The 26835-nt window shown below is 37.6% G+C and overlaps 5 protein-coding genes across 8 annotated transcripts; 3 read left to right on the top strand and 2 right to left on the bottom strand.

The window, feature by feature from the left end:
* The first annotated feature begins 240 nt into the window (after positions 1–240).
* LOC119986972 lies at positions 241–6199 on the top strand. Its single transcript, XM_038831658.1, has 2 exons — positions 241–1978; positions 2085–6199. The coding sequence occupies exons 1-2, from the start codon at positions 241–243 to the stop codon at positions 6197–6199; spliced, it is 5853 nt and encodes a 1950-aa protein (XP_038687586.1).
* Positions 6200–6910: 711 nt separating this feature from the next.
* Positions 6911–10644, top strand: LOC119986610 (protein REVEILLE 7-like). 2 transcript variants are annotated; one of them, XM_038831244.1, is made up of 7 exons: positions 6911–7064; positions 7215–7266; positions 8344–8475; positions 8607–8718; positions 8801–8862; positions 9002–9427; positions 9532–10644. In XM_038831244.1, the coding sequence occupies exons 2-7, from the start codon at positions 7252–7254 to the stop codon at positions 10183–10185; spliced, it is 1401 nt and encodes a 466-aa protein (XP_038687172.1). In that variant the 5' UTR covers positions 6911–7064; positions 7215–7251; the 3' UTR covers positions 10186–10644. The 2 variants fall into 2 exon arrangements, with proteins under 2 accessions (XP_038687172.1, XP_038687173.1); XM_038831245.1 differs by having other exon boundaries at positions 6921–7064; positions 7210–7266.
* Positions 10645–12051: 1407 nt separating this feature from the next.
* Positions 12052–16665, top strand: LOC119986671. Of its 3 annotated transcripts, none has more exons than XM_038831322.1 (7): positions 12052–12360; positions 12549–12882; positions 13806–13940; positions 14180–14262; positions 14634–14739; positions 14852–15012; positions 16338–16665. In XM_038831322.1, the coding sequence occupies exons 1-7, from the start codon at positions 12083–12085 to the stop codon at positions 16384–16386; spliced, it is 1146 nt and encodes a 381-aa protein (XP_038687250.1). In that variant the 5' UTR covers positions 12052–12082; the 3' UTR covers positions 16387–16665. The 3 variants fall into 3 exon arrangements, with proteins under 3 accessions (XP_038687250.1, XP_038687249.1, XP_038687251.1); XM_038831321.1 differs by having other exon boundaries at positions 16305–16665; XM_038831323.1 differs by having other exon boundaries at positions 16295–16432.
* LOC119986971 (NAC domain-containing protein 86-like) lies at positions 16388–19005 on the bottom strand. The gene is made up of 3 exons (XM_038831656.1): positions 18849–19005; positions 18477–18754; positions 16388–16513 (listed from the first exon to the last, which is right to left on the bottom strand). The coding sequence occupies exons 1-3, from the start codon at positions 19003–19005 to the stop codon at positions 16388–16390; spliced, it is 561 nt and encodes a 186-aa protein (XP_038687584.1).
* Positions 19006–20718: 1713 nt separating this feature from the next.
* On the bottom strand, positions 20719–22622 carry LOC119986544 (monooxygenase 1-like). The gene is made up of 6 exons (XM_038831146.1): positions 22417–22622; positions 22142–22288; positions 21948–22004; positions 21697–21865; positions 21381–21609; positions 20719–21299 (listed from the first exon to the last, which is right to left on the bottom strand). Exons 1-6 carry the CDS (start codon positions 22494–22496, stop codon positions 20803–20805), a joined length of 1179 nt encoding a protein of 392 aa, XP_038687074.1. The 5' UTR covers positions 22497–22622; the 3' UTR covers positions 20719–20802.
* Positions 22623–26835: the final 4213 nt, after the last annotated feature.

The raw sequence follows: 26835 nt of genomic DNA, 5'->3' as shown, positions 1-26835 counted from the left end.
CCAGCTCAGCTAATCCACTCCTCGCCACTTTACACCCGCTCTCTCTATTTTTCCTTCAAAAATATATTTTTGTGGCTCATTTTTAAGATATTTTTCTTCAAATTTATCTTCTCCCTGCCAAAAGATAATTCTACTGTCTTCATTTGAGCAAATTAGTAAAGTGAACTTCTCTATTGGTGTGCTGTAATAAAGGGCAGCAAAGAAAAAAGCAGATCTGCAGATCTGCAGGCTCTCAGGAAGATGGCGATCGAGAAGGAACGCTCTCAGGAAGAGACGGATTTGCTTGAACGTAGTAATAAGAAAGTGAAGACTGGTGATAATGGTGGGGGTGCGGATCCGACGGATACTGTCATGGCTAGCAGAGTGGAGGAAACTCAGAGGGGAGAAGGAGGCGGGCAGTCTCCAAAGACTTCTTTCCGAGATAAACTGATGGGCCGTATGGGTGCTGGGAACCTATCACATGAGGAGGAGTATGATGACTCGGTATCGGATGATGAAGAGGAAGCTATGGAGGAGGAAGAGGAGACCGATTGTCCTGTGATTAGAGTATCAAAGAAGGAAAAACGGCGTCTTCGATCACCGTGGAGACAGACTTTGATCATCAAAATTTTGGGACGATCAATAGGTTATAATTTTCTACTACGGAAGATTAATAATCTTTGGCGACCAAAAGCTTTTATGGAGTTAGTAGCAATTGGGAATGATTACTTCCTCGTTAAATTTGCGTCCAAAGATGATTACGATTATGCCAAGTTTGAGGGTCCATGGATGATTATGGATCATTACCTGACTGTTCGTGAATGGTTCCCTAACTTTGATCCGGATCAGGATAGTATGGAGAGGCTGCTAGTATGGGTTCGTATCCCATGTTTGCCGATTGAATACTATGATTATGATTTTCTTATGCGAGTAGGGGAAAAGATAGGGAAACCAGTTAAGATTGATGATGCTACTGACTCTGTGTCGAGGGGTAAATTTGCACGATTGTGTGTGGAAGTGGACTTGACAAAACCACTGCTTGCAAAGTTCAAATTAAGACGTAGGGTTCGACGTATTGAGTATGAGGGGATACACTTAGTATGTTTCAAATGTGGTTGTTATGGCCATAGACAAGATACTTGTTTGCTTGCAACTGGTCCTGAAGTGGAGGCACATGACCAGAGACCAGATAAGGAGGATGATAATGTTCATCCGGTGAGGAAGGCGGTTGTTATTGTTAACCCGGAAGTTACAGATGATTATGGTCCTTGGATGTTGGCGAAGAGTAGATCACGGCGAGTAATTAGAAAGCAAGATGGCAATCCAATCAAAGGAGAGGATCGTGATGTTAGGAAAGGAAACAAATCAGGCAACCTTCAAATTTGGGTTGATGATAATCCTAGGCAATCTAGGTTTGCTGTTCTTGAATTAGAGGAAAACCAAGAGGCTAGGATGGTGGCAGTTGATGGGTTTGGAAATAATGGACAGGAAGTGCCGATGGTGGGCCGGGACGAGAAGAGAATTACGCTAGGCTCCGGGAGGGGTCGCAGGCCCAATGTTTGGGTAAGTAAGGCTGCGGTGACTGACCCAATTGGTCCACCAACACGAACAAATCTCATTGTAACAGAGGGGCCGGGAAGGGGACCCATTGACCCTCAATCGTCGACCTCTGCTAATCGACATAGAAGGGCTGCTGCTGAGGAGAGTCATGTGGTGGTTCGGGGATTCCAGAGTGGTCAGCAGATTGTGCGCTCGGTAGTAATGAACGAAGCCAAGTCGAAGAGTGACGCAGCTGATTCCTATAGAGTTCCTTTATCTAATCTGGAACATCATCAGGACCCACCTGTCATGTTGATTAATTCCCCCATTCTTGAAGGAGACTTCATGGAAGTAGGGGAGGAAGCTAACTTAGATGAGGATGTTGCTATTATGGCAGTTCGGGATGGAGAAAAGTGTTTGGGTTCTAGCATGGAGAGTAAAGGTGTGAATGGAGATGCCTGTAACTAGCTTTTTTCGGGATGTTTGATTGGAGTAGTTGCTGGAGTTTGGGTTTATTATATCTTTGTTAATTATGTTTATGGATTGTATTATATGGAATTGTCAAGGTGCGGCTTCGAGGGAATTTAGTCGTGCTCTGAAGGATTTGCTGCGTGTGCATAAGCCTGGAATTTTAGGCTTGTTAGAGACGAGGGTGAGTGGTTGTCATGCAGATCAGTTGTGTAAGCAATGGTGTTTTGATAACTGGGTTAGAGTGGAAGCGGCTGGTTTTAGTGGAGGAATTTGGGTGTTTTGGAGGGATTATTATCAAGTTGAAGTAATCAAGACTCATCCGCAGTTTCTTCATTTGAGTGTTAAAAACGGCAATTCTCATCCTTGGCTACTTTCTGTGGTGTATGGAAGTCCTGATTCTAGCTTGCGCAAATTATTATGGCGAGATTTGAATAAGGAGGTTTTGGAGATAAGAGGGTCGTGGATTGTCGTTGGAGACTTTAATTCCGTTATTTCTCGAGATGAGGTTAGTTCAACCAATAGAACTACAATGAACAGATGCTCTGGATTTGCGGATTGGATTTTTGATCAGGAGCTGATTGACATGGGTTTTTCCGGGCCAATTTACACATGGACTAGAGGAGTGAAGAGTGATACTTTCAAGGGGGCGCGACTTGATCGAGCTCTTTGTAATGGCAGTTGGAGAGAACGATTTGAGAATGCCTCTGTTGTTCATCTCCCAAAGCTCTACTCAGATCACTCTCCAGTTTTGATCCGTTTTAACCAAAACAGTAACGTTAGGCAGTCCTCTTCTTTTAAATTTCAGGCAGCCTGGCTTACGCATCCTGGGTTGAGTATGGTGGTTAAGGATAATTGGCATGAGGGAGAGTCTTTCTTGGAGAATAATGTGCGTATAGCTGCGGCGTTGCATTGGTGGAATCAAACGAATTTTGGAAGTATTTTTAAAAGAAAGAAACGACTGTGGGCTCGGATTGGTGGTGTCCAAAGTCGGTTGGCTGTTAGTTTCTCTACTCGGTTGCACCGTTTGGAGTTAAAGTTGAGGAAAGAGTTGGATATGGTTTTATATCAAGAAGAGCTTTTATGGTATCAAAAGTCTCGCGAGGAGTGGATAAAATCTGGGGATAGAAATACTAAATTTTATCATGCCTCAACTATAATTAAGAGGAGCAGGAGCAAAGTTGAGTCTTTGAGAGATATGGGAGATAATAGCATTTGGGTCTCAGATCCCATGGAAATTCAGCAAATGGTTAATTGCTATTTTCAATCTTTATTTACAGCAGATGGGAGTTGTGATATTTCTTTGGCTGCTCGTAATTCTTTCCCTGAGCTGAATCCTGAACATAGAGAGATTATTGCTGCTTCCTTTAGGCATGAGGATATAAAGCAAGCTTTGTTTGATATGGCTCCTTTCAAAGCGCCGGGTCCAGATGGGTTTCATGCAGGATTTTATCAACGGATGTGGGATGTTATTGGTATGGATTTGTGTTGTCTTGCTATGCAATTTTTTGAGACTGGCCACTTGCCTCAAGGTATTAATGATACTTTATTAGTCCTTATCCCAAAAGTTCCTATGCCTGAACTGGTGAGTCAGTTTCGACCGATTAGCTTGTGCAATGTGGGCTATAAAGTTATTACTAAAACCATGACTAATCGACTTAAGCGAATTCTTCCTCATGTTGTTGCTCCTAATCAAAGCAGTTTTGTCCCGGGGAGACAGATTACAGATAATATTATTATTTATCAGGAGGTGTTGCATTCTATGAGAAGGAAGAAGACTGGTCAGGGATATATGGCTATTAAGATTGATTTGGAGAAGGCGTACGATCGCCTTTCTTGGGAGTTTATCCAGGATACTTTGCAGGAGATTGGCTTTACTGATGCTTGGGTTAGAAATATTATGAGTTGTGTTTCTACTTCCCGCATGTCCATAGTTTGGAATGGCCAACAGTTGGATTGGTTTAAGCCAAGTCGAGGGGTTCGTCAAGGCGATGCTATTTCTCCTTATTTATTTGTGCTTTGTGTTGAAAGGCTGGGTCACCTGATAAATAATGCTGTTTTGTCTGGAGCCTGGAAGGCTATTAAACTGTCTCCTTATGGACCTGCTTTATCTCATTTGTTTTTTGCGGATGATATGGTATTATTTGCTGAAGCTTCGGTGGATCAAATAAAGGTGGTAATGGAGTGTTTAAATTTTTTTTGTGCAAGCTCGGGGCAGCGTGTTAGTTTCCAGAAATCTAGTATTTATGTCTCGAAGAATGTGGATCAGGGTGTTGCTTCTGATATTTCTAGATTGTCAGGGATCCCTCTCACTGATAATTTGGGCAAATATTTGGGTACCCCTTCAATCCATGGTCGGGTAAGTTCCAAGGAGTATCAATATGTAGTGGATCGTATTTCTTCTCGTTTGGAAGGTTGGAAAACTAGACACTTATCATTTGCCGGTCGTATCACTTTGGCGAAATCCGTCTTGACTACTATTCCAATATATGTAATGCAAACGGCTTTGCTTCCGAAGGAAACTTGTTTGCATATTGAGAGGCTTGTACGCCGCTTCTTGTGGGGAGGTAGTGAAGATAAGAGACCGGTTAGTCTTGTTAGTTGGGAGCAAGTTACCAGACCAATTGAAATGGGAGGACTTGGGATTAGGAAATTGGAGCAAACTAATCATGCTTTTATGGCTAAAGTGGGCTGGAGGCTTCTCAATGAAAAACAAAATTTGTGGGCTAAGGTAGTTTCAAGTAAATATATGAGAGGGAATCCTAGTGTTGTGAATCTCAAAGGGAAGCAAGGATCTTCAAACTTATGGCGTGGTATTGTGAAAGCTGGCAATATTTTGCATAAGGGAGTGAAGGCGTTGGTGAGGAATGGTCGGAGAACACGGTTTTGGCTTGATCATTGGATGGGGGATAGCCCTCTCATTGATGTATGCTTGCATGATATTTCTTTGGTGGAAAAGCACAAGATGATCTCTTGTTATTGGCAGCGCGGACTGGGTTGGATATGGGCGAAGTTTCATCATCTATTACCTGAAAATATAGTGCAGCAACTAACGGCATTCATGGTGCGTGAGGAGGATGATATGGAAGACGGTATTTGTTGGGGTTTATCAAATAATGGAAAATTCTCGGTAAAATCTGCTTATATGGCCACCGTTGGGTTAGGTGGGTTGAATGTAGATCCTCTTTGGCCGAAAATTTGGAGACTTAATGTTCCTCAACGAGTTACAGTGTTTATTTGGCAGCTTACTCATCAACGTATAATGTGTAACTCGGAGCGTTTTAAGAGAAGATTTACAGGTGATCCTAGCTGTAAGCTTTGTAGTGGTGTTGATGAGGATGTGAATCATATTTTCAGGAGATGCCCAAGAGCTAAACAATTTTGGCAAGCCATTCTTCCAGATCAAGAGTTGAGTTTTCAAGCTGATTTGGGCTTTAATGATTGGCTTCATTATAATATATGTGGGAGAGATGCTCGCAATTTATCTTCTAATTGGGCCGCGATGTTTGCTGTAATTCTTTGGTGTCTTTGGAAGTGGCGAAATGAGTATGTGTTCAATGATAAAGTTTTGTCTTTGGCAGTGAAAGTGGAGTGGTTTCAACTCCATATGGCTGAAATTGAAAGAGCATTTGCTAATCAATTGCAACTGAATGGTATAAGTGTTAATAAAAGGGTGATGTTGGAGTTTGTTGGGTGGTCTCCTCCTCCTGATGGGTGGGTCAAACTTAATACAGATGGTTGTTGTAAAGGAATGACTGGCTTAGCTGTAGGAGGGGGCCTTGTGCGAGATGTTAGAGGGAGATGGTTGATTGGGTTCTCTATTAATATCGGGATTTGTAGTGCAGTTGAGGCTGAGCTTTGGGCAGTATTCGAGGGTCTTTCTTTGGCATGGCAAAATGGGTTTCGAAAAGTTTTTCTTGAGACAGATTCGCTTGTTGTGGCCTCCTGGCTGCAGGATGGTTGTGTTCCAAATATTCCTATTTCTAATTTGATTTACAAATGTTGTGATCTTTTGAAGAAAGATTGGGAGGTCAATATTTGTCATGTGCTTCGGGAGGGAAACAGATGTGCAGATCTGTTAGCAAATTTGGCTCTTAAGCATGATCGTGGAGTTTTGGTCCTTCATCAACCTCCTGTGGATATTATAGAGATGTTAAGAGAAGATGTTATTGGAGTATCTTGGCCTATACGTGTAGTCAGGAATGCTGAATAGTTAGTTTGTTTGTCCTTGTGGGTATCCCCTCCTTGGTATCAAAAAAAAAAAAAGATAATTCTACTATTCTTACCCACGCTCGTAAATAATCACGCACGACACGCTCCACTAACTAGTAACACGTGAAACACACGATCCACATACGCGTGAGACGGTGAGAGTAATGAGAACAATAAAATTAGGGTGTCTAAGGTCGATTTTTTAAAGTTTTTTTTACATAAATTTAACTAACGGTCTTGTCTATTATAGGTCGTTTGATCGTTTTTTATGTTGATCATTACTAAAATGAAAATAATAAAATTAGGGGTGTCCATAGTCGGTTTTTTTTACATAAATTTAATGGTTAGTTATTGACGGTTTGATCAATTTTTTTCGATTAACCTTACTAAAACAATTGACAATAAATCCATAACCGATCAAACGGTCAGTTTGGCGATGAGTTCAGTTTGATATGATTTTTTTGGAAAGTACTAAATAAAATGATATATATCTTGAATAAAATTCAGATTATCCGTTATACTATTAATATCTTCCACAAAAATATATATGGGGGAAGAAGCAGATAACATAAACTCATAAAGACAATGTCACGTGTCAAGGGAATGGGACCCGAGCGTTTTATAGCCACAAGAGCTCTCTGGGCCTTCTCGAATTTTCGGTGGCCCAGTAAGTTAAAGCAACATCAGGGAAACTTTGAGTCTGACGTGGCACCGTCTTCTTCCTTTTTAACGCAAGACCTTGTTGCTCTTTCCATTTTCTTCTTCATCGTTGAATTCTTGAATAGTCCCGCTCTCTCCGCCTCCTTGTTCCTTCAGTCAACTGTCAGCGGTTCCCTTTTCAGATTCTGCTTCTACGCTCCTTTCTGGTGAGTTCTTCATTGATCTGGTTGATTTTATTGTTCATTTTTCTTTTGTTTTGTGGTAGGTAACAGAGAAGCTGCTCTGATTTGTAATTTTTGTTCGTATTGATTGCTTATTCACTGGAAGTTTTTCTTATTGTTTTTTGTGCAGAGAAGATTTGAATCTGAGGCCAGTTTCTGAGAGCGAGTATCAATGGCTGCTGCTCAGGTACTTCTGATAGTTTACATTTACTGGCTTTATTTGCATCTGTGATGAGTTGTTTAAAGTCAAAACTTAATGTTTGTTCGTGGAGGAGCCCGATTTACGGATTTAGAATGGAAGAATTTTTGCAATTCTGTTTGTGTTAGTGAGTTATATTGACTTATATGCCATATGTGTTCTGGAAACAGGCTCTCCACATATTATGCCCGTCCCCGACCGCATTATCCTTGTCTTGTGCATAGAGTTGTTTACCTTTTTTGAGTTAAGATGCGGTGGATATATGATTCAGATGCTTGTTGTTATGTGTCTGGAATTTTGGAACTGAAGTACTAGTGTTGAATGTTTTCTTGTTGCCAAATTTACATTACATTATGCTGGACTGATGTTTCAGAATGTATAAAATATGCTAGAAGAGTGTTCTGTTATGTAGCTATCTCAGGACAAATGTCTGTCATCAGCTTGAGTTTCTAAGTTTGGCTTCTTTCACTGTGATATATTTAACAAAAGAAGAAGAAGAAGAAGAAGAACACAAGGTCTAATCAGTTTGTGCATAGAGTTGTTTACCTTTTATGAGTTAAGATGCAGTGGATATATGATTCGGATGCTTGTTGTTATGTTTCTGGAATTCTGGAATCGAAGTATTAGTGTTGATGGTTTCTTGTTGCCAAATTTACATTATATTGTGGTGGGCTGATGTTTCAGAATGCATCAAGTAGGCTAGAAGAGTGTTCTGTGATGTAGCTATTTCAGGACAAATGTCTGTCATCAGCTTGAGTTTCTAAGTTTGGCTTCTTTCAACTAATTAGACCTTGTGTTCTTCTTCTTCTTTTGTTGAATATATGATAGTGAAAATATAGGCGGGAAAGATCTTTCTGACGTGTAAAGCTTTAGTTCATTATTAAACGATCTTGTTAATTTGGTTACTTGGTGATCTTTGTGAATATAGATCTGTCGAAGAATTCACCCATCAGAATTGTGTCACATAGTTCTTTTGGTTCTCCCTTAAGCGGGCTTTGTATAATTACCATTGTCAGCTGGAAAATCATCAACTCATTACTGTATTGAATTGTGATGTGGTTATAGGATAAAGTTGAAGACGTAAAGCCAGACACAACTATTGCATCTGGCAGCTGCCATGACAATGTTGGGGCACAATCTGAAACTGTGATCCGGCTGAGAGAGTTGTATTCATATGATGCTAATCAAAGGCCAAAGGTTTTACACTTCCTGTGAAAGTTCAATTTTGCTTACCTTGCATTATTGGGTTTACCGAAGCAGTTATTCAATTGTTTTCCACTTTTTTGCGTCTCAGTTGTTTTCCTGTGATTTCCTCTCTACTTCCGTAGGTGAGGAAAGCCTACACTATCACAAAACAAAGAGAAAAATGGACAGAGGAAGAGCATCAGAAGTTTCTTGAAGCCTTAAAGCTCTTTGGTCGTGGCTGGCGTCAAATAGAAGGTAAGCTTAGTCGATGAAACAAATGACGAAGGTGTTTATGATAATCGCTAATATGATTGGAGCACTCCTTACGTTAATGCAGAACATATTGGCACCAAGACCGCTGTCCAAATTCGAAGCCATGCTCAAAAGTTTTTCTCTAAGGTTAGTGCTTGAATCCAAGTAAATCTTTTGTGGTCAGTGTACATTCAATTATTCGTAATCTCATGGAATTCAAAGATGCTTTGGGGGTCATCTAATTAGTTTTGTCTAACAATAGCATCTTTGCTCTCTAATTTTTCAGGTTGTCCGGGAGTCAAGTGGCACTGATGAGAGCTCCATCAAACCAATAGACATACCTCCTCCTCGGCCAAAGAGGAAACCAATGCATCCTTATCCCCGTAAGCCAGTTGATACCCTCAGCAGAGCATCTCCTAATCAACCAGAAAGGTATCCATCGCCTAGTTTCTCAATTGCAGATGGTGAGAACCAATCTCCTACCTCAGTTCTATCAGCAGTTGCTTCAGAAAAAGTGAGTTCTGGTGTTTCAGAGCAGAACAATCAATGTTCCTCGCCAACCTCATGCACTACTGAGATGCAGTCAATTAACTTATCACCTACTGAGAAAGAAAATGAGCACAGGGCATGCAACCCATGTGCTGAACAAGATAAAGGATCGTTTTCAGATCAAGTTTCTGCTGTTACTATACTGGAGAACTTTTTACCAATGGTAGGATCCAATTATCCTATCAAGCTTAAACTCACTTATTCTTTTTTGCTGATGATTTTCATCAAGAGATTATGACACTAATTTCTCCCATCTTTGACAACCAGGAATTTGAGGCCAAGGAAACTCCAAGCAGTGAAGGTAATGGGCCCACAGTAGCACCTTCTACAAGTATTAAACTGTTTGGAAGGACAGTTTCAGTAACAGAATCCCATAAACCGCAATTGTTGGATGCACAGAGTTTCAGGTCACCGACTTCTGAGGCTGGTCAGGATAATTTTAATATTAACTATGAAGAGATTGTTCAAACTCCCGAAGCAAAACAGACATACATGGAATTGTCCCTTGGATTGGTTAATGATGACTACAATTTATTGCCATCGGGAGCTCCAGTTTACCATTCCATTGGATTGCAGAACTCCAATTCAGTTGAAGCCACCACTTTTTTGCCATCTTGGGCATTCTACCAACAGTCTCCCTTGTTATACCATGCAGGGTATAATCAACCCTCTGTACAGACACCTATTGATTCTTGTACTGGTTCAAATGCTGGCTCTGTTAGTGATGCAGAAAATAGGGAGACCAACTCAGATACTGTTGATTCTGTGTGTCAACAGCCCTACCCTGAGGAAAGAGCCAGCCCCAGTAAACGTATGAAGGGGTTTGTGCCATACAGAAGATGTTTAGCAGAGAGAAATGTGAGGTCTGCCGTTGTTGCATCAGAAGAACGAGAGGGGCAACGAGCTCGAGTATGCTCTTAGTATCTATCTCCTTAAGCTAATTGTGTTTGTTTCAGGATGTAATCGACAGTGTAAGGATGTGCCATAACATGACAGGTGATTGCTGCAAAAATCCTAGGAAATAATTTCCAAAAGAGCTCCCTTCAGTCACCAACTTTTGGTCATGAGTGTGCTTTGAGGAAGTTGATTAAGGTCTAAGATTCCAGAGGAGGTATGCTATTTCCAAAGAGCTCCCTTCTTTCCTTTTTGGCATTGCAGTTGTTTCATGCTGGTAACATAATGCCCTCTTGTGTACTTCTGTATTGTCTTTTTTTTTTTCTTTTTTCTTTCCCTTTTCTTGATTTTTTTTCTTCCCCTTCTTTCATCATCATTAAGCGTTTCATACTATTTGTATTTGTCCCAAATGTACTTTTGTAAATTGAAAAATGTCCTTAAGCCGTTGGTAGTCGGAACTTTCTTTAGACTAAATTCTTTCAATCATTTCTCTTCTTTTTCTGTGTTATAGCTAATTACAATTTGTAAACTTGCTTTTCTTCGAATTTCCATGATTGTGACTTGAAAACTCTAGGAGAGGATGTATGTCATCCCATATCAATTAATGATTTGACTTGTTTGGTTCGGTATATTTCACATCGGGTTCACATGGTTTATATGATTAACACTTTCCTCACGTGTGTGTGGGTTGGATAACCCAACAGTGCAACACATGCACAATAAACAAAGCCCAACAATGGGGTTATTTTCATATGTCCTCATTTATTGTTTGGGTAACAAGAAAGACACAAATGTTTGCACTTAGAGCGTGTAAGTAGAAGTTTTTAAAATTGCGAAAATTAAGACTTTTTTTAAAATTGAGAAAATTAAGACTTTAACTCATGAACTCCCTCATCTTACAATGTTAATATTATTAGTTATTTTGTCATTCAATCTAATAAATTAATTATAAGTATATGATATTAATATTAGTTACTTTTGACATTTAATCTGATAAGTTAAACGCCATTTAATCTAAATAAGTTAACTATAAGTTAAGTTGTTGATTTGGGGAATTTCATATAATTTATACAAAATGAAGTCAAATCCTAAAGCAAGAAGAGTACAATAATTCGTTGGCCCAAGTCTCATATGGGCCTATCTCAAATATTTGGGGATTTCAAAGGAAAAAAGCCCAAATATCAATTAATATTAGGCCCAAGTTTCTTTATGTGACAAGAGCTCAGTTAGGACTTTGTAGGCCCGGTACAAAACGAACAAAAGCCCAAGTAATCAATCAATATTAGAGATTTTTAGAAAGATACTAATTTCCTCAATAAATAGAAGAACTGTCTCGAATTTTTGAGTGGTTAGGGTTTGCTGTAATTTTATTTTTTTCAAAAAAAACTTATAAATGTGTTTTTATCAACAATTTTATCCTAAATAAAAATTAAATTCAACATGAAAAAAATATGTTAATAGGAACTGTACAATATAAATCTCAAACATTTATGATCCTGATTTTTGTTTGAAACAAAAAAAATATATCTTGATTTTGTAAACTTATAAACATATCAAAATATATTCATAATTTATTTTTTTTTAAAATTATTTCTCTTTTTATAAACAAAATTTTATTACAACTCTAAAAAATTACAGCACCCCGGGCACGTCAACTTTTGATAGGGAGATTGTAAAATAACACCTAAACCAACTACCGTGCAAATGACCTGAAGGCTAGAAATCGACTCAATCTTGATACGAATGTTTCACATTGTTTAGGTAGTGGATTTATGATCTATTAATAAGGAGGATAAATGTCTTCCTCAATCAGCTAATAAATCTTTTAGATAGTGACCTATTGGGGTTGTTGATTATAATCAGCCCATATATGGGGTAGTGATTGAGCTTGGTGTTTGATGGCGTCCACTTCGCTTCCGTTTGAATGACAGCATTCTTGTCTTCTCTAACCAGCACCATAAACATGTTGAAGAAAACATCAGCAGTACTGTACCACTATCCTTGTCCGGACGGTGCCTTCGCTGCCTTGGCCGCTCACCTCTATTTCTCCGCCGCTTCTCGTCCCGTTCTGTTCTTCCCCAACACCGTCTACAGCCCAATTACACCCGAGCAGCTCCCACTCCAAAAAATCTCCGATCTTTATCTCCTAGATTTTGTGGGTTCCTCTGGATTTGTCGGCGACATCTCCTCTAAAGTTCCCAGGTCTCTCTGCCTCTCTAAATTCCTGTCTTTCCTTTATTTTAGTCCTAATAGATTGCTGTGCTTGATTCATTCATGCCTGAACTTGGGATTTTCACTTCTTGGTCTCTGTGTATGTCGTTGTAATTTTGAAATTTTGATGCTTTATATGTGTCTGAAATTTGGGGTATTTGGGTTCTTGGTCTCTTCAGGGTGGTGGTATTGGACCACCATAAGACTGCGCTTGAGACACTATGTGGTGAGATGGGGGAATCAATTGGTGGTAATGTGACTAAAGAGATAGATATGGAGAGGAGTGGTGCTACAATTGCATATGATTATTTTAAGGAGAAGCTAAAGAGTTCCACAGATGATAGTTTTAAGAAGGCATTGAGTGAATTTGACCGTGTTAGGCCACTGTTCGAGTACATTGAGGATTGCGATGTTTGGAGGTGGAGTCTTGAGAACAGCAAAGCTTTTAGCAGTGGCCTTAAGGATTTGAACATTGAGTTTGATGTTAGAGTAAACCCGTCCTTATTTGAGCAGGTAATTCAACTATTCAAGTTATATTGTTGTTATTGTTGTGCTGAAAATGTCGTATTCAGTTTTCTAATGTCTTTCATACTCTGTCTATTTCTTATGACCATTTCAAGTAAATGCACAATGCACTTGTGTTTACATATTATAGACAGTTGCTCCTTACTCGGCGTGAAATTAGGTGCAAAAGGTTGAACTTCCTGATCTGCTTGTTTTACGTTGTCTTTGTCTATAATTCTTATGCAAAACTAAAGATTGAAGGTAGCTAATACCTGCTACTCAGTAATTATTCTGGAGAAGATATATATATTCTTGGCCTCTACAACGGCTAATTCATTAATTTGGAATTTTGACAGTTAAACCTTACTGAGACCAAATGATTTTACTGTTGGCACTCGTAGCATAACCCTGTGCTGATCAACATTATTAAGCAGGAGACAGGAGTTAACAAATGTAGTTATAGAATCTGTCGCTTGCTCCAAATTGAAAGCAAATTATCGACAATGTTGGACCCTTGGGCCCATGTCATTGCTTGATCCAATGTTCCTAGCTCAAATAATGAGACTGACCTCGAGTTTGGTAGTGTGGCAATCTCAGTCCTCTCACCTCTGCTAGACTGATCATTCTTGGATGGGATATTTGGGAATTGACTAACCTCCACCTACAAGTTTGGCAGATTGGCTCACATGAGGATCATCTTACTTATTTATTTATGTGCTTGCTATTGTAACAACTTTTCAGCTCTTACTTGTTTCACTTCCTTTTTTTTTCTTGTTCCTGATTTGCTTATCTTTGTGATTTTAATTAACGTTGATTATGGATATACAATTTTTTGATAGTATCGGCTATCTATAAAAAAGGTACGGCCATTAGTAGGATTAATTTTATGGATAGTGTAATGATAACAATTAGTCTGATGAAATTTTTTGCAGTTACTTTCTCTAGATCTAGAGTCGATCATCAGTAAAGGCAAACAGAGCTTATCATTAAAGCAAGAATTAATAAATGGTGCTCTTGACCAGTCATATGAAATCGCCCTTGGAGGTGGAGCATTCGGTCATTGCCTGGTATTGTTCTTGTATCCTTTAAATTGCTTTTCTGTCATGCTATCCTTTCATGATTATGTGTCTTCACTCCTCTATAAGATGCAGCAGCAGTAAGTTTTATATCATAACATGAGAGGCTTGTTGAGTTCTTATCTTGATTTGACAATAGAGATTGTGCACTGTGTACGTGTCCCTCATTTCTAAATATGAACACGAGCAGGAAAAAAATGAAATCGCTAACTCCGTCCTTCTGATTGTAGGCAGTTGATGCAGATTCACTTTCAGAGTTGAGAAGCGAATTGGGACATCAGTTAGCTGCTAAAAGCCATAATAAAAAGTTGAGGTTGGCACTATTTTTATCTGGCACATTCATCTATAATATAAGTTGCGAAGACCTTCCCCTCTTTCGTTTCATTTCACGTTGAATTTAAATAGAACTTCGAAGAAGTAGTCTACGGGAACACAGAACCTTAAACTTTCTCTCGACTTAAAGCCTGTCCCTTTTTTTATCGACCGTATTATAGCACTTGAAAACAGAACTTCCTGCTAATGATTTTCTTGTGAAAATGTATATGCAAACCCTTCTTAGCCATGTTTTATGGTGTTATCTAGGTGTTAGGTTTTGAACCGACCCTTATCCTCCTCAAAAAGAAGAGAACAGAAGAAACAGCATCGTTTAATACTTGTGTTCAACACTTCAACTTATTTGTGTAGGGGCATCGGAGCTGTTGTATATAGGGTGCCAGAGCTCGGAAATGACCAGCTTCTGAAAGTAAGCCTTAGGAGTATTGGCAGTGAAGATACAACTCTCATCTCCCAGGTAATCTTCCTTATCTATTTTGCTGATTGCATTCATTGTACTTCTCAGTCACCGGACGCTCGAAATTTTTTAACTTGTCTAATGTACTAAACATGTGCTCAATAACTCATAGGAATTTGGTGGTGGTGGTCATCGAAATGCTAGTTCCTTCCTGATAAAATATGACGAATTCACTCGCTGGAAGGTTGGCGTAAGTAACCATCAGCAGGACGTGATCATTTCTGACGCTAATCGATTGAGGGCAAAGCCCGACACAGAGGTGTCTGTTCAGATGTGAGTTTGTAATTTTATATGTCTCTCTATAAAATGGTTTTTCCGAATGTTGTCGCGATTAGGTTTACTCGATACATGTAAGTCATCCTCCTGAATGCTTATGTTTATGATTGTTGCTGAATTTCATTTTGGATGAGTGGTTTTCATGTTAGATCCTTATTTTAGTGAAAGATCAATGCCATAAAAAATCTGAGCTTTTATGCTGTGAATTTTTTTTCTGGCAAGTACTGGGGAAATGTTGTTAGATGTTTGGTTGAGTTTTTTTTTCCTTGCTCGTCAGCGTTATATCAGAGTGTGCAGACTCAAAGATATGGGTTACTTGTGTTTTTAGAGATGGAGGAACTCTGCAATTTGACAAATTCTCAAATTTGTATCTAAACAGTGCATAAATAATCTGACAGAGTGATTTGGTGTAGAAAAAATCTGGCAGAGTGATTGTGGTACACTTCCTAAGTTGTTAGATGCAAATTCCAAACTCTCAGAGAATTGTAGAGCCTCCGGATCCTGTTTTTACACGTAGCTTTCATGAGGGATTGCTACTCCTTGAAATTTTGTCATGATGAAGATGCAAAAGGAGACAAATACGGATGGCAATGGGTCGAATGTCCTTCCAATTAGGGAAAACCAAAACCATTTTCATTTAAGTTACCTTATACCAAAACCATTTAAAAAACCATTTAGATTTTCAAAACCAGAACCGTTTCATAATTGTTTACCATCAGACATCCGTTTACCATTTAACTTTTAATATCTTTCTATTTTTTTTGTAAATGGTCGGGTAACCGTTTCCAAACCCGTACTCTAACCTGGCCCAAACCTTAACCCGAAATCCGAATCATGCCTTAAAAACATAATAAAATATTATAATAAATAATCTAAAACAAGTCTATAACTGTTATAGTCACCAACAAAACAATATGATTTGTCGATAAAGTCAAATAATAACAATAACACTTTATTTAGTGTATCTTCTTCTTTTGTTTTTTCATCAAGTACACCCAAATCACCTCTTGAAGTATAAAAAAAATAAAAAAAAATAAAAAATCCCATAGAGCCATTTTGATAATCCAGCTCTATTGAATCCACCAATCCAAACCAAAACAAAATAAACCACCTCCAGTTAGAGATAACAAAATATATATTTATACTAGTAATCTACAAACTTAGAATAATTATAATTAACATATTAATTTACCATATAAATTGTTTTTTTTTTAATTTTATTATTGTGATTAGGAAAATATATTATTATTGGATATTATCATTAATTAATACTTTTTAGTTGGTGAAAGTCACTGGAGAAACTTCTTCTCCACCCATGGCAGTGTCATGAGAAGAACACCAAGCATCATCTGTGATGAACTGCATCCATGAATCATCTTTGTCTTCCTCCTCCATGCACGACGACGAGGCGACCGGAACATCCGGTGACATGGTCTCGTAATAATCGTTTGGTATGATCGGAGAACTCTCGATCAACGAGGATGCCATCAAAGCGCTGCTGCATTGCCCAGATTGTTCTTCAGTTTCAGAACAAATCCCATTTTTCTTGAACACACGACACAATGCATAAGAATCCTGCAACATATCAGTTGTGTTCAGCACAAAAGCTACAACATACTAACATAGAGAGCTTAATTACAGTATGTGTAATTTCTTTATTTTATATATATATATATATATATATAGAGAGAGAGAGAGAGAGAGAGAGAGAGAGAGAGAGAATTAATAAAGTCTAAAAGCTTGCTTATCTAAATAAGGTAAATCTTTTTGTACAATCTAATATTGTGTGGAGCCTGAGTCAAAAATAACCACAATCAGTCAATTGTTTTGGCTGATCGACTTTGCTAGGTTAAGCATATTGTGTTGTACAAGAAACCAAAAATATGTTTCTAGCCCCATATATATATATGTATGTCTGTATGTATAGACAAATTCTCAGCTATGGACATTCGAAATTTATATAATGTTTCAGGCCCTACTGCTTGCTTCAAACAAAAACTGGACGTCCGCATAACAATAATGCTCATATAAATGCGTGAATTTATCTATTAAATAATATCTTCTATATATATATATATATATATATAGTAGACTCTAACATGGGGCACAAATAAATATCTTATATATAGTACGCTCTTTTTTTTATTACATGGAAGGGGATAAGGGAAACTCGAATTCGTGACCTCTATAAGATACCACACATAAGAGTATCATCTTAGTTACTCGTGGTTATATATATGTAACTCTCATTGGTTCATTATGGTGTTTTAGGAATAAAGTGAAAAGCGACCGACACACATATAGTTACAAGTCACACCATGAAAGTGATGGGGGTGGGATTTCTCTTTTTTGGGTTGGCATGTATGGTCTCTTGATTATTTTAATTAATCATAGAATCTAGATATATAATTATATATATATATATATGGTTTAATTAATAAACAAATAGGGGATTGAGTGACATGAGAGGATACTACTTTTGTCTCATTTAGAGATGAGACAAAGTGAATAGAAGCACAACTTTTGTCACTTGTAGAGATCTAACTCCACTTGAAGCAAGGAATATATATGTGAGACAACCATTTCTTCAATAGAATATATAAAAGTAAAAAATAGTTGAAAGATAGAGAATAATAATAATAATAATAATAATAATAATAATAATAATAATAATTGGAAACCCTAAACTTTCCATGCATATCATGCACTACTATTTCTCACGTCCTTAACATTTGACTATACCTTCTAATTCCTATGTTAAGTGTGAAGTTCAAGGTCATGTTTATGATTGGCATGAGATGACAAAGATTTAGAGAGAGAAAAATTTGTCTGTACACGGGTCTGACGACCCGAGTTTAAGTCTGTATTGAATATATAAAGGGTAAACTTGTATGTTGTCGTTTTCGATTATAAAGAGATGGATAGAGTAGTGAAAAAATATATATTTAAACAAGAGAATAACCAAAATGCTTTTCTCTCTTGCTAGGTATAGAACTTCATGCTTTAATCGTAGTCAACTAGTGACATTTGTACAAGAACAAGTTATTTTAAAACAATAGCCTAATTAAACAAAATTTTCCTTTAAAAAAATGCATCTAGGTAATCCAATGATAAAAAATCATCTCCTACTCTAAAGAGAGAGACTCTAATTTGTCTACAAAGAGAAATTAAATAAAAACTCATTTATCCTGAAAAAAAATATTTGTACATGGCAACATATATATACACAAATTTATTTATGAATTCATTAGTTTTCTAATTTAATTCATTAATTTAAGTGTCAAATGACAAGAAAAATGCAATGTTAATGCAATCAAAATAGTGGGTAGAATGTAAACAATGAAATTAAACAAATTAATGATCATGAACTTTCCTAATTGTTAATAATCAAATCAAATATTGGTATCTAATTAATTAATTAAATTAGATTTTGATCCATAATATTATTATGCACAAGCTACCTGAATACCAGAGGTGTCCTCACACTCCTTGTCGTCAAGACGATATTCATGCATAACCCAATCAGTCCTAATCCCTTGAGGAGCTCGGCCTCTGTAATAAACCAATGTCTTCTTCATTCCGATGGCTCGATTCTGGCTCGAAACCTTCCTGTCTTTTCCCGTAGACTTCCAGTATCCGGCTCGAGTTGCCCTATTAGTCCTAAATCCATTAGGGTACTTCCGGTCCCGGGGTCCGAAGAAGTACCACTCCGGATCTCTGCTTGGGAAGAATGATTTCTCTAGTTCATCATATTTCACCGACAAATTAATCAGTTCAATTAATCAAATAGTATAATGTGAGGAGAAGAGATGATGGGGAAAAAAATTAAGAACCTGCCAACTCCCATGGCTCACATTTGTAGAGATCAATTTCAGGGATAATATCAAGCTCAATTTCTTGGCCATTGATCTTCCTCTTGAGATAGTAATTCACAAGCTCCTCGTCCGTCGGATGGAATCTAAAACCAGGAGGCAATCCAACGGGTGCCATTTCTTCGAAATATCGATCGATCGATATCGAGCTCTCTTCCTCTATACTTTAAGAAATATTTTCTCTTCCAACACTACTAGCTAGAGCTTCACCATGCATATATATATATATATATATATATATATATATATATATATACACACACACATACACACATAAATGTGTGTTTGTGTATATATAGATATAAAAAGTAATCAAAGTCCTTTGTCTTTGCATCATTTTAATTTTAATTTTCACTTTCTCTTTTGTAGATTCTTGGACAAACGTTCCTTGCAAGCCCTTCCCTTTCTCATTATTATTATTATTATTATTGCTTTCATTGGGCTTTCATTTATTTAATTTGCCTTGAAAAGAAAAGGTCCCATAAATATTATGTAAATGTTGGTCATGACGTCAACTTCATAATGCTTGTTATACATCATTAATATCTTTTCATATATAAATTAATTGTTTTGTTTGTCATTTTTTTGAAACCACTTCAACAATTAGTAATTCTTTAGTGTATATATTACTACGTAATTACTCAATGGTCCTGATACACCATGTTATACGTTGACGTGGTGTATCGAACCAATGAGACGATATCAATTCACATGCGGTTGGTGTATTTTTGAAATTTAATTAGAAACTATATATATATATATATATCCATTCTCAACTATTCATTCAATATCATCAACCGTTCGTGAATAAGCACTATACTGATGGTTCTGGTACAACACATCAACATGTGATATGGTGTGTCAGGATGTACTATTGAAGGTTGTGTGGAAGGGCAAATCGTGATGAAGAAGTGAAGCAGCAACAATGGAGGCTCAGATTATGCTCTGATTTTCCATAAATCAATGCATGGGACCTTCTTTTTCTTTATATCTTCAACTTTCTACGTCATTATTACTTGGCAAAATAAATCTCTCCCTCTCTCTCTCTCTATCTCTTTCTCTCTCTATATAATAACCACTTTGAGTTTAACTTTGTTTTGTTTTTGTAGCTCCTCTTTTACCTTTATTTTACTGTCCCCCCCAAGATTTTACTGCTTTGATCAAGAGAAAGAAAAAGAAGGTTCTCATTTGACATCTCTCTCTCCCTCCCCCTTTTTTCCCCACCATATGTAAGTGTAAAAGATCATTGTTATTATTACTATTATGTGATTTGTTGCTTTAGTTGCTATAAGTCATCTTTTTGTTCATGATGTATATACTCCATGTGTTGGCTTCAACAGTAATGTCAACATAAAAAGTGTGTAATTATTGGAAAACCACTGATAATTTAGTGTTGTATCTTTTGGAGGTCGGAAAATTATGAGTTCGATTCTCATCGGTAGAAATAGGTTTGTGGCCACACACTGATCTTTGATCAAACTTATCCTATAAATTAGGAAACTTATGTGTGCACGGATCCATCGACCCGAGTTTATACCCATATCAAATGTTCAAATAAATAACCAATATATATGGTGTTGTTCGTGATAAAGAAGAAGAAGAAGAATGGTCAGGCTTATGAGTTAATTGGGGCTGAATGAAGGGGAATTGCAGGATTATAAATATAACAAGGCCCATTTAGGCCACCCACATTCTTCTTTTCGGAAGGCCACGTATAGCAGTCCATCCTAACCTGAAAGCCCAGGCCCAGAGAGGGCCCATTTCAACGACTTACGTCTCAAAACAGTTTCAAAGAATCAAACCAAGAAGTATAAAACACTGCTTTGCAACTCTAAATCAAACCAAGCAACTGAACTTTCTCAACCAGAATCATAAGAACTCAAGAGTTCTATACATATAAACCATAATTAAGCTCTCATAGTTGACCACAGTCGTACCGAGTGTGCGCAATCGGGTCTCTAAACAAGACAACAAACAATGCGAGAACAATCAGTTTCACAAGCATTGATGAATTCTCCAGCAATAAACCAAAGAGATAAGTCTGTGTGGACATCTTGAACAATCGCATTCTCCTCTCCTTCACATACTCGTCCATCGCTTCCCCGACCTTCTGTATTGAATTCAACCTTCCAGCCAAACATCTAGCAAGAACAACCGCATCTTCAATGGCTGCTGAGCCACCCTGTCCGATGAATGGACCCATCGCATGCATAGCATCTCCAGCAACTGTGACTGTTCCCTTTCGAAAGGTAGAGAGCAGTATGTCCCATGGAGCACAATATCTCAGCTGGGTGAGTGAAATTGTGGATAGGTCACAGTTCCTTATCATCTCTACAGTTTCTGTCGGAAATCCGTTAATTTTCTCTAAGGCAAGTTCTCTTATCAGCTCTGGATCCTTCACAACCCTTGACTCTGTAGATATGAAATATCGCATGAAGATTTAATTTTTAACAATAACAAGTCCAATGAATCAAACCGAGTTAGATTTGGTACCTTTAGGATAATGTTGGTGAGATACAAACCAAAAAACCAGCTTGTTGTCAACCGGGACACGTCCAGAAAGAATTTGGCCTTTCCTTAATCGAACAAACTCAGGAGCCAATCCATGGCCATTTGGATACTCTGTGAAGGCTCTCACTGCACATGAAGTAAAAACCTTTTTGGGTTTTAGCTCAAGGAAGTCAGCAACTACTGAGTTGGCTCCATCACAACCAATCAAAACCTGTCACGGTAAAAGTGTTAGGCATCCAATATTATCTACAATGCTTAAGTTATATAATTACTACACTAAACCATTAATGTCACAGACCCTGGCTCTGATTGTTGATCCAGTTTGCAAATGAAGAATCGGATAGGAAGAAAGTGTGTCCAGTTTCAGGGATACAATGTTGCATCCGAAGCGAACTATTGACTGTGGAAGTTCATCAGCGAGTGCTTTGACTAGATCACTCCGTTTTAGGCACCGAGCTTCACCGTCCCTGCCAATCCATGACTCTAAATTACACAAAGATACAATGTTGAGATACTCAATGACTATGTAGTAATGAAAACTGGACTTACGAGACAAGTGTTTTTCTTTCTTTACTGCTGCTGCTGCCGAGTGTAACATCCCTTACACTGTTTAATCGCAGTAAAACATCAAGTAATCGTTCAAGCAAATATATATTTTTGAATTAAATATGCAGTTTTTAACCTGAATCAGATGCAATTGAAACAAGGTAGTAAGAACTCAGAGAGAGAGAGAGAGAGAGAACCTTTGAAGAGGAAGGGAAGTGGGTCTGAGTTTAGAGCCGACACCAAGCTGGTCAAGGGCTCTCCAACCATTAGTAAGGATACCAATTCCACCACCAGTTGCACGCAATGAATCTGATCTTTCTAAAACCACACTCCTCACTCCCTTCCTGCATATAACATAGAATTCTTATGCTTAATGACTTCACTATTGTTTCTTCAAATTACTTCATGATCTAGTTGTACAGAGAAATTAAAAATAATAAGAAAAGTGCAGTGAAAGAGAAGAGGAATCAACCTGTGAAGAGCTAGGGCTGTGGCAAGACCACAAATCCCACCCCCTATTATTGCAACCTCCAATTCCTCATCCACATCCATGTTTTTATGACTTCACAGTTTTAAAGAGCTAGCAAATACAGGTATCAGGGATTGAGCCTAGTAAGGTTCTCAGACTGACCTACGCTTATATTTTTTTCCTCCTTTTTTAAGGGAATTGGGTCTGGAAAATGATATGTGCTTTGACTTCTAAGGCCGCCATACATGACTATGGTGATCTTATTCTAGCAGATAACCAAATATTCAATGCATCAGTGCCTCAAGCTTATCAATTATGATATATGGAGCCCCCTTGGTACGTATGCAATGACCTCATTTATTTTCCAGGCTGCTTTGTCCCTTCCTATGCATCTTCCTTTACTTACAACCTCTCCACGTATTACGCTAGGTAAATTCCGCGCACATTCTGACTGTCCCCAAATTGACCAATTGTGGGAGCCTTCTACCCACTAACTCCAAATGCTTGGCAAAAAGAGAGAATTTCCTTTAAATGAGGGGGAAAATGTTCTAGTGGATGTAGTATAAATGCAGAAGCCAATGGTATCCTAGTATAATGTCCAGCATCGCTTGGATAACTGATCAAGTGATGTGGGTCTATGAGTAAACTCATGTCTTTATCACACAACGACGCTTTTTCTTAGGCCTACTTATCATCAAGTGAGACGGTCCAGGAAAAATAAAGCTGTGTTGACCCGATCTATTCACAAAAATCGATAAATTAAAAGCGGACTAAATATTATTATAGACACACATGTAGGGTTCACTTAACATATAATACTCCACATTAATTGTAGATCAAATGAATGTCACTTTTTTGGGGGTCTCAATCATTGTTCATAAACCCTAAACTAACATGTTTCTTTGTTATTTCTAAGCACCAAGGAGATAACGAACGAGGATTTGATGATGCCTCTAAAAAAATGTTTGAAGTGAGTCTCGAGAGTTCAAATCCTTGTGCTTTAAGTTCTAAAAAAAACTGCAATCAACCTTGGGAGTGATTGAGTGGCGGACCAAGGAATCGAAATTTCTGGGAGCACAAAAATGGTGGCCGAATTTTTTTTGGGATCTTTATGTAATGGGTTTACGAATATAAATCGTAAACATAAAACACATTAATAATAATTCAAAATAATAAAAATAAACAAATTACAAGTTATCAAAATAATTCTCTATGAGTTTTCAAATTTTGAAAATGAGATATTATAACGTTATTAATAATAGATCCAAGTCTGGATGTTCCGAAAGAATGCTTCACTGGGCACACAATCAGTTTGTAGACGTTAGTCTCTAGGGCACACTGCACACGAGTCACATATGGGCTCCAACTTTCAAGTAGCGGGCTTGTGCCCTTGTGACTTAAAACTCACTCCATTGGGGGTTCTTCAATTTTTTTTTGAATGGGGCCTGCACAAAAAATTAGAATAATTTAATATTGCTGGTGTAATTTTTTTTGATTTGACAATATATATATATATCCGCCTCCTCATACCACTAATTGGTTAGTCATGTATGATAAATATAGGTAGTATATTTTATTATCATCACTAGTTACAAAACTAACCCCAGCTCTCATATCTTTGCTTCTTTTTTTTTTTTTTTTATCATTTCATAAATAGGATATGATGGCACTCTGTCTGTCTTCTTTTGCTTGTTGTTTGTTATTTGCATGTAATATTTTGTAGTGTTGTGGTCCAATATGTCAATGGCAAAGCTTAAAACAGTCTGTGACACACAGGTAGATGACGACCGGGCTTCCCGCTGTTGTCAAGGTGCTGCATCTTTTTATCCTTTATCTTTGGTAGAACAGTAGAAAAGCATACCTAAAACAATGGGTTGTTGGTTAAGATGGTGAACTTGATGGTGATAACTATTAACGCAAGCGAAAGATCATGAGTTCAAGTTCTATGGGTGTCTCCATTATCAGTGTAACAAAACAAGATTGGGGATGAAAGACTTGGACGTCGGTAGGGTACCTGTCAAAGAACCTCCGAAGGTCAAGTCAGTAATCGAAAGGAAGTTTGGGAAAAGCAAGTATGTAGAAGACGTAAAAGTGTGGAATGCTAATATGAGATGCAAGAAAAGAGATGGAAATGTTGAAAATAGGCTAAAGGTTGAAGGCTGAGGATGTTGAATGCTTTGGTTGTGTTAGTGAGTAAGAGTGAACATGTCCCTCCAAAAGAATACCTTAGTTCACATTCAACACAGTAGGAAAATTGTACTGTGGGGGGAACCCTAGATGATTCTTGAAGTTGTACGCTTCATTTCTTAGACTGAACTTTAGTTTAATCCCAAAATCTGTGTTCAACATGACAAGGAAGCTATCTTCAGCAATTTGTTTCCTCCAAAGAAGTTGGAAGGTTGAAAACTAGAAACATCTTGGTTTTTTGTGAATACTGTAATCTGATTGACAGAATCCAGTTTGATTACAAATCTAGTTACAAAAATTGATTTGGACAGTTTTCATATCTGTTTTTGGGCTGTACATATGAGTTTTTTTCTTTTCTTTTTTTGCCTTTGTCTCATGTCTGCATATGGTTTGCTTGGCTTCTTTAGTTTGGGTGCGATTTTGTGTGGACTTGGACAATCCATGTGAAGCACTTTAAATACATGATTGTAGTTTTGACTCCATATATATAAAGCACTTCTTACATCCACATAACTATGCGTATTAACTTTATGAATTTGTTTTTCAATTATTGATACAGCGTGTTTGATCCCCATTTTTATTGTGCTTTATTACATCTATTATATTTTGAGTGTGTAAAGTTGGTGCGCATTCTTCCATATAAGAACTTCTCACATGCGCATCAACTTTACGCACTTATTTTTCAATCATAGATGCAGTGAGTTTCACAATAAATGTGTGATCTCCACTTTTATTGTGCTTTATTATAGTCATTAGATTTCGAGTGCATAAAGTTGGTGCGCATGTGAGAATTCTTCCATATAAGGACTTCTCACATGCTCACCAACTTTATGTACTTGTTTTTCAATCATAGATGCAGCGGGTCCCACAATAAATGTGTGGTCATCACTTTTGTTATGCTACTTCTCACATGCACACCAACTATACGTATTAACTTTACGCATTTAATTTTTATTAATAGATGTGGAGGGTCCCACCTTACATATTTACAAAGGTTGCCTACCTTATCTGCACCTCTTTGTTGCACTACATGCATTTTTTATCAACCATTGATAAGGAAGATTGAAAAAAGTAAGGAAGAAGGGAAATGGAAGTTGGACTTTGACGTAGCCCCATTTTGAACTTATTAAATTGGGGTTACCTAACAAAGTACATACTGTAAATAGGAGTTCTCAATTATTTTCTTCAAGTCAGGTTTATTTTATCACCAATAAAGGGTTTCTGAGCTTGTGACATAACTTCATCTGCTGAACCTAAGAAATAGCATTTTCTTTTGATTTCTCCATCACATGGTGTGCTTAGCATCGTCACTTCCATAATCTGTCTCTTGATATTTCGTGGTATTCATGAACAGAACTCCGAAATCATGTTGACGAGAAGTACGATTGGGTCGAAACCCATGTGGATGATTGTCCACCTTTTCCGACCTCAGTCGTCATATTCCTTAAGTCCGAAGAGATAATCAATTAGGCTATCGACGGATGATTGTCCACCTTTTACAGGACTATTGAGCACAAGCTCAATCAATCCACACTAAAATTAGTTTCTTCTTTGAAGTTGCAGGAAAGACAAAGTCTGTCAATAGTGTATAGCCATAGCTACTGCAATAGCATGCCTTCTCTTGTTTCAAGCCAGCTAACCTAGAGAAAAAGCCGTTGGGGTCTAACTGCTTTAGCCCACATAAGACAAACCCATGCCAGTCAATATAGGGAAAAAAATACTCTCTCTCATAATGACAATACATATTTTAAGGCTCCATGCATTGCACCTCTTCTTTCCTCTCCATGAGCACCAAATGACAATACATATTTTAAGGCTCCATGCATTGCACCTCATCTTTCCTCTCCATGATCACCAAATGCTTTTATGATGTTATGACTAGAAATAAAGTTGGAGACAGACAAGACAAACATACATATGTAGATATCAAAATTCAAAACCTTGTAGATTAACTATTCTTTTCTTTACACATATTGGTTGGAGTTTCTCCCACATGTAAGTTGCAATTTCAACCCATATTATTGGGTGACCTCGTGGTAAGTCAAAATTAAAGGGCTGCAGTTTTTTCATATCTTAGGGTCGATTTGATCATCATCATCCGAGATTTTATCATAAAAATTTAGAGTCGGTTATATGAGTTTTCACCATTCATTTTATGATTTGAGCTTTTGACTACAAAGGTATTCCTCTCCGTACAGATCAACGGCGTAAAATCCATCGTATATCCACAATTCT

This window comes from Tripterygium wilfordii, chromosome 20 (genome assembly GCF_013401445.1).
Source record: "Tripterygium wilfordii isolate XIE 37 chromosome 20, ASM1340144v1, whole genome shotgun sequence".
Lineage (NCBI taxonomy): Eukaryota > Viridiplantae > Streptophyta > Magnoliopsida > Celastrales > Celastraceae > Tripterygium > Tripterygium wilfordii.
The sequence above is the reverse complement of the archived record's forward strand: the minus strand, read 5'-3'. Positions and strand labels throughout refer to the sequence as shown.

Excerpts from the sequence above, each read along its gene's own strand:
- LOC119986544 (XM_038831146.1), bottom strand. The coding sequence starts at position 22,496 with ATGGATGTGGATGAGGAATTGGAGGTTGCAATAATAGGGGGTGGGATT. Across the intron at positions 21,866-21,947 it reads GAAAGAAAAACACTTGTCTC|GGACGGTGAAGCTCGGTGCC; the intron begins GTAAGTCCAGTT and ends ATGGATTGGCAG. Across the intron at positions 21,610-21,696 it reads GATCAACAATCAGAGCCAGG|GTTTTGATTGGTTGTGATGG; the intron begins GTCTGTGACATT and ends TTACCGTGACAG.
- LOC119986671 (XM_038831321.1), top strand. The coding sequence starts at position 12,083 with ATGACAGCATTCTTGTCTTCTCTAACCAGCACCATAAACATGTTGAAG. Across the intron at positions 12,361-12,548 it reads ATCTCCTCTAAAGTTCCCAG|GGTGGTGGTATTGGACCACC; the intron begins GTCTCTCTGCCT and ends TGGTCTCTTCAG. Across the intron at positions 13,941-14,179 it reads GAGCATTCGGTCATTGCCTG|GCAGTTGATGCAGATTCACT; the intron begins GTATTGTTCTTG and ends TTCTGATTGTAG.
- LOC119986972 (XM_038831658.1), top strand. The coding sequence starts at position 241 with ATGGCGATCGAGAAGGAACGCTCTCAGGAAGAGACGGATTTGCTTGAA. Across the intron at positions 1,979-2,084 it reads AGGTGTGAATGGAGATGCCT|GTGCGGCTTCGAGGGAATTT; the intron begins GTAACTAGCTTT and ends GGAATTGTCAAG.
- LOC119986971 (XM_038831656.1), bottom strand. The coding sequence starts at position 19,005 with ATGGCACCCGTTGGATTGCCTCCTGGTTTTAGATTCCATCCGACGGAC. Across the intron at positions 18,755-18,848 it reads TGAGCCATGGGAGTTGGCAG|AGAAATCATTCTTCCCAAGC; the intron begins GTTCTTAATTTT and ends ATGATGAACTAG. Across the intron at positions 16,514-18,476 it reads AGGACACCTCTGGTATTCAG|CAGCGCTTTGATGGCATCCT; the intron begins GTAGCTTGTGCA and ends TGGGCAATGCAG.
- LOC119986610 (XM_038831244.1), top strand. Across the intron at positions 8,719-8,800 it reads TGGCTGGCGTCAAATAGAAG|AACATATTGGCACCAAGACC; the intron begins GTAAGCTTAGTC and ends ACGTTAATGCAG. Across the intron at positions 9,428-9,531 it reads TGGAGAACTTTTTACCAATG|GAATTTGAGGCCAAGGAAAC; the intron begins GTAGGATCCAAT and ends TTTGACAACCAG.